At 31.1% G+C, this 6,600-nt stretch overlaps 2 protein-coding genes across 5 annotated transcripts in view; both read right to left on the minus strand.

The window, feature by feature from the left end:
• LOC119669051 (circumsporozoite protein-like) overlaps positions 1–6,600 on the minus strand; it is a 173,141-nt gene that overhangs the window by 78,802 nt on the left and 87,739 nt on the right. The window lies entirely within an intron of this gene.
• On the minus strand, positions 4,834–5,510 carry LOC119669053. Its single transcript, XM_038078784.1, has 2 exons — positions 5,429–5,510; positions 4,834–5,368 (listed from the first exon to the last, which is right to left on the minus strand). The coding sequence occupies exons 1-2, from the start codon at positions 5,481–5,483 to the stop codon at positions 4,914–4,916; spliced, it is 510 nt and encodes a 169-aa protein (XP_037934712.1). The 5' UTR covers positions 5,484–5,510; the 3' UTR covers positions 4,834–4,913.

Raw genomic sequence — 6,600 nt, forward strand, 5'->3', positions numbered from 1 at the left:
TTCAGCAGTTTTAAATTCTTTTAAAGCTGACTCTTGCTTTTATGAGAAAAAATCGTTAAAGTTTCAGTATATTACCAGATGTTTTCTGTTGCTTCTTAATTACATTTCTTAAATTTCTGATTGTGGACGACTATATACGTACCTGTGTGCATCTATGTTATATACAAATAATATGTACTTTTTATGGATCACAAAAATGTATACGTTTTGCAAGGGCAATAAGAAATGATAATTACTTAGACCTGCTTGAAATCGATAAAATCGCTTCTAAAAATCGTTAGATTAAAGAAACAGATTTTAAATCGTTATCGTTACTATTATCAATTATTTTTCACAAATAAAGATTAACGTTGTTAACCGCTGGAATGGAGTTCTACTTTACATTATACAGTGATCAACCTACAGGATTTGTATTGTGTTTGATTTTCTCTGTTTTGTTAAAATCATAACAGAAATCCCTCTTTTCCCTCTTTCTTTCATTTGCTTGATTAATCGCGGGTTTATGTCTAAAGCCGTGTCACTCAATAGTAGGTATCTGTGATCACAACCGTGATTCAGTAACAAATGCTTTATTGATAATGATAATGAGTTATTCAGGTGATATTACAGAAGTGTGGTTTAAAGCCAATCATATATTCGTAATGGAATATAAATTTCATTCGTTTTAATTGAGTGCAATTATGAATTGGTATGAGCATCCACGGAATTAAACAATTTCAACGATCTGTCTTTGATGCATACTCTCGATTTCATTTCTGTTAGTGTATCTTCATTTCTAGCACGTCATAGTTCTTTTAGCAAACTTCTCAATACAATATTTTGAAAACTTTAAAAGTTTCGAAAACTCCGCTATTTTGTAATACTGGATGTCTTGCCATTAGCCATTATAATAGAGTCTTATTTCACACTTTTAACTTTCCTTATATTGACAGTTTCAAAGCATTTAGAGTTGTATTACAAGCCAGTTGTAACCCTTATTCTCTCTAGCCAAGAGCATCACCTGTCAAAAGTTAGACATATGTAAGATTATTGTTTATTTATTTATTGGCTTTATTTTTGTTTTTTTTGTTTTTGAGTTTGATGCCTAAGTCTTGTATTGAAAATAGTTTTCTTGACAGTACCACCTCTTGACAGGGGGTATCTGCAAAGGCGAAGTTTAATTCATAAATTCTAGAAAAAGTCGTCTATGTAATAACTTTACAATAACTTATACAATAAATACATATGTTAGAAAAAAATTTTTTTGGACTTCGACCAAGAACTATCTATGTTATAAATGTTGTAATTTTTTAATTTGACGATTAGCTCATTACACCATTTAAACGCTTTAGAGATATCAAACAAAGCTATCCTAAAACAAAGCTAGATTTTACTTCAGTGAGAGTTTTTGTTATAGTTTCAAAAACTCTTCCTAGATAGATCAATCGAAAAATTTTCTTGCAATCTGAACTGTTCTGTGGGAATACCATTTTTAGTCAAAGTTGTATGTTTGAGTTTTGCCAATATTATTTTTTGTGCCATTTTACCTATAGTATTCAGCAAACTGATAGGTCAATTTTCAGAGAATGGCAAATTTTTTTTTTCAGATTTTCGAAATGTTTCTTGTTGGGTGTTAACAAATAAATGAAACTATTTTTGTAAACAGTTTCTGTCTGATTCAATGCACTTGTATCGCATTATTTCAATCCGTTTCACATTATTTCCTCTAAAGCAGTAAAATTACTTCACACATCTAATTTATTGAAGAATATTTCATATTTCCTTTGCGTTTACTATTTCTAATAAGACACTCCAACTCGACACCCAATGCACGATTTTGTAGAATATCAGATAGAAATGTCATGATCTGCTTGATCTGCTTGATCTGCTTAAAAACGCGTCAAGCGATAAAGACGTCGCTTAGAATTTTCTTCATGAAGACACACATATTCTTTAGCCCAGAATCTTACAGCAGATAACTATAATAACCTTAATATTATGTTATATATAATATGAATAACTTAAGCAATATACAGATAAAAGTTTACTTATTAGCACCTGGTAGACCAATTATTCATTGATTATCACCAATCGACAAGTATACAAAAAATTTTTCTGTATAACATAGCGATAATGTTTAATAAAACATATAGCCCTACCAAAATGTGTGTTAAAACAACATATCTATGTAAAATATATCATATTTGACTAAGAACCTTTTAATCATTGTTTCTAGTCCGTTAGACCATTACCAAAATAGCTCAATTCCCTCAACTCCCTTATGTCTTTTTGTTTTTTTTATTAATGCAACTAGTAAATATAGTTAGGACTAACAAGCATTTTTAGTTTGGTAAATTATAAATATTTTTACATTTAGGTTTTATTACTTAATGAGGTCAAAGGGCATTGAACGTTTTAATCTCCGTGCTGAGTTACTTGCGTTGAGTAATTGTAAATCGTGTGCATTTTCATGTTGAGTAATTTTCATTGCGCAAACAACTGTATACGTCCTTGATGGCTTTGATTCCCATATAACGATGTAGGTCTGTACTACGAATGTACCAAGATGCATTTACAATATTTCTTTGCGTTTTGTTTTGGGAACGTGGTATATCAATACATTGCTCTTAGTGGTGCATCCCCTTTACTGTACACCATATGTCCAAAGAGGCTTTAAGTTTTGATTATAAATCAGGGGTTTATTTTGCACCAATTTGCATAGGGTATTTCCAGTCCATTTATATATAATTTGCAGCTTGAGTCGCCATTGTTTCATCCACTTACAAATATTATTAATATAATATTAAACAAATATTATTATAGAAATAATATTAGAAATCTGGAGGGTTTTAGTTGTTTCCATTTTATTAGAAACAATTGAAATTAGAGCTGTATTATCAGAAAACGTTGCAGTTTTACAATTTTCTGTTACTAGAATATCATTAGTAAACAAAAGAAAGAGTATGGGACCAGGAACGCTTCCCTGTGGAACAACCGCTTTAATTTCTTTTAGGTTTGAGTAGCAACCGTATTTAACTCTATTTGTTATATAAGATTCTATAAGATCGCAATATTGTTATGGCAAAACGTTTGTAATTTACACATAGAACCTTTATGTCACACCTTGTCAAATGCCTGCGAAATATCAAGGAACACTACCGAACACATTTCCTTCTTTTCCAAACAGTTTTGTGTTATATTACTAATTCGATGGACTAGTTGTTGAGTGGCTGGTTCTAAAGCTGAATTGATGGTATTCCAGCATTTGTTCAATCGTATCATATTGATTAATTTATTTCTTTGAATTCTTCTATTTATGTTCACCAAGTTAGACGTTTCGATATAACTGATCGTAAAGATTTATTTCGCATCGCATTATTTAAATATATTTCTTTACTAGGATTATTTTAACTGCATTTTTCAAACTTGTTATTCAGGTATATATGGAACAGGTGAACTCATTTGATCATATTGAAAAAACTGTTCATATGAAATGAACTCATTATTCTTATTTATTTGTATTTGACCAGCTAAATTTATATCGTTATTCATATTTATTTGATGTGTTAAATATAACTGATCAAACTTATTATGCAAATTAATTGCTATATATTGAACTAATCAACAACATTATAAAATTAGTCAAATATACAATTTATAATTCGTTCTCTTCACTGTTAATTATTTCTCTTTTTCGGTTTCAATTTTAAAAAGTTTTGACTTATAATTGCTTTTCATGCACCAATGAAATTATTTTAAAAAAATTGTTGATTAAAACAAAGTTAAATAACATTTTTTTAACAAAACAAGATCCAAAATAAATTATTTAAATATGCAATGCTGTTTTTTCATGACTGTTTTTTCTTTGTTAAAACAACAAAACATTTACAATTCCTTAAACAATCTTAAAATGCACTTAATTTATTTTTAGTGAAATATTCCATTTGTACAACCGCTTTCACCTACGTACCAGAACTTCTATTCAATTTCAAAGGCAAACGCATATGAGAATCCAAACAGTCAACAACTTTGGAACGGAACTTCTTACTGTCACTTTATTTCCCCATTTCCGACTTGAAGCTGTCTGCTTCCCACTCGAACATCTACTCAAACATCCACACAACATTCACTTTCTCATGCAGTCACATTGCCTTAATGCATTTGCATATTTTGCTGTGTGCTTTTGGGCGCAGGCACAAAGAAACGAACCGAAAAACTCTTAAGAGATGATTGTATTGTTATTATGGATGATATATTTCAGCGAAACAAACATGTACACCTCGGCAAACGCATACTGTTGGCTTTATATGATTACTTATGCGAAAACAAATCCATTGAAATGGATTCTCTCACATATGTAAAGATAATCTGAAAACCCTAAGTCGTGAAAATTGAAAATTAACTATAAAGTATCGAAATATTTGCAAGACTAAACCGATACATTCAGAATATATTTTGAGTTTTAGTTTTCTGAACAACTAACATACTAAGAGCAATTTCAAGTTTCATTATCCTGCTCTTAATGTCTTCCATAGAACTCTAAAATCATTTTATAGAAAACAAAAGTTTTTTGAAGAAATATTTCAACTAAACCTATATCTCTAAGAGACAAACGGCTTGAGGTTAGCATAAGACCATGGAAACATCAAACAAATTAATTTGGTATCACACAGTACAACTATTGATGAACTCTTAGCTGGTAATACGGTTATTGGGACTAAGTCTAGTTATAATACTCTGTGGGGTAATACTGCTATATGTGGGTTTAAATAAGAACGTAATCAGCTCTCGTCAAATTAAAAAAATTGATTCAAATGAAATTATTTATTAAATTTTACTTTAGATTTACTTTGATTTTAATTGTGGTGTACGCCGGATGAAAATATATATGCAAAACAATTTTAAAGTTTGATATTTTATACAGTATAAATCCCTTAAGATCTGCCGCGATATTGATTACCTCTTTCAGGACCTACACTGGGAAAATTATCATTTGGTTTAACAGCACTTCCAGCAGGACTGCCCGCCCTAAAGCCACCTGTTAAACCACTACTACTGTCATCATTAGCAGCTGCACTAACACCTGCACTAGCACCAGCAATAGCACCAGCAATAGCACCAGCAATTGCACCTGCACGAGCACCTTCAATGGTTTGTACGTTGTCACAGTCAATATCCGTCTCACTAGTAGCAACAATAGCAGTATAAATAGCGTTTGCAATAATATCAATTTCATCGGAAAGAGGATTGTTAGTATTGGGCGTGGTTTCTGCGGAGTCAATACCATACTCTAAATATTGTTTATACAAGTAATCAACATAATCATCATAGTAATCATCGTATGCACTTGGTCTAATCGGCTCATTTTGACTATACCGATTTGACTGAGCTGTTAATATATAAATTTAAAAATTAATTAAATATATTATGAAGAAATTGCTCATCTTACCACTGCAAATTCCAACAATGATTGATAAAAATGTGTATACTCCTACTTTGTTCATCCTTTCTGCTACTCTGAGATCCGACGTACCTATTCGTCCCTTTTATAGATTTTTGCAAGTCCATAATAGTGCTTGGAAATAAATAAGAACTAAAAACATTTGGTTTCTCTATAGCTATTTTCATTCTAGTAGTTACATAAAGAGTACAGATTCTTGTTATACAGCACAGAAACAGTTGTTTTAATTATAAAAAATGTTATTATACTCTTCGGTGTATATTTCTAAATTTTTTTTTTTTTGTTAAAAATATTAACTTATCGAGGTTATTTTGAAGGTGAAAGGCAGAGGCGGCATGAACTGCGTATAGGTCATTCTTTTACAAATCGGACACAATTGTTTGACCTCATCCGATTTGGCTAAAAAAATTTTTATGAGCTCCTTTTATAAAACAAAAACATCCGTATCTCGAGAAAAATTTTTAAAATTTTTTCTAAAAGATATTGACCCATGAGATTTTGACAATTAGGCTCATTGATAGAAACTTCAAATATATTGCGTTTTAAATATAATTGATATAATTGAAAATTGAAACAACAACAAATAGTAAATAAACTTACTATTATCAATCATTTCATTGGTTGTAAACTTTTTAACAACACTAACCGTTTTCCATTAGGTGTAAACACAAAATTTTTGTTTTTACTTTATACGCAATAAATTTGATGTAAGCCACATACCTAATGAATAACAACAACAGCAAAAGTCCAATTAGGAAAAAAACATATGAAAGGAGACGAAAAATCGAACAGGTGTCACTACCACCGGAATTCTTGCAAGAGACAAGGATTCTATCCAAAACATTTATACTCTCCTTAAAGAGATACAATCCTCTCCTTTGCGTCCATTCCCCAATAGGACCGGACTACTTCAGTCCTCTTGAAGAATGTCCCCTCTTCTTACGGTGAAGAAAATTACTTAATTCTTCTTACCCTCTCGCATTGTCCAACGCAACCCAAGCAGATATGCCACCTCTTTTCTCTTGAATCTACATCCAGCACATGTCGCTCTTAAGTGTCACTAGGCTCCTATCCCTGAACTTAATAATCTTTCTTCAGCGAAAGTCTCACACTAAAATTTCCCAGTGCACCAACTGTCAGCGATATCATGATACTGCTAA

Source organism: Teleopsis dalmanni, chromosome 1, assembly GCF_002237135.1.
Source record: "Teleopsis dalmanni isolate 2A chromosome 1, ASM223713v2, whole genome shotgun sequence".
NCBI classification, from domain to species: domain Eukaryota; kingdom Metazoa; phylum Arthropoda; class Insecta; order Diptera; family Diopsidae; genus Teleopsis; species Teleopsis dalmanni.

What these genes read in the sequence shown, in the direction of transcription:
- LOC119669053 (XM_038078784.1), bottom strand. Translation starts at nt 5,483, where the DNA reads ATGAACAAAGTAGGAGTATACACATTTTTATCAATCATTGTTGGAATT. An exon ending in CATTGTTGGAATTTGCAGTG is followed by an intron (nt 5,369 to 5,428) that starts GTAAGATGAGCA and finishes ATATATTAACAG; the next exon opens with CTCAGTCAAATCGGTATAGT.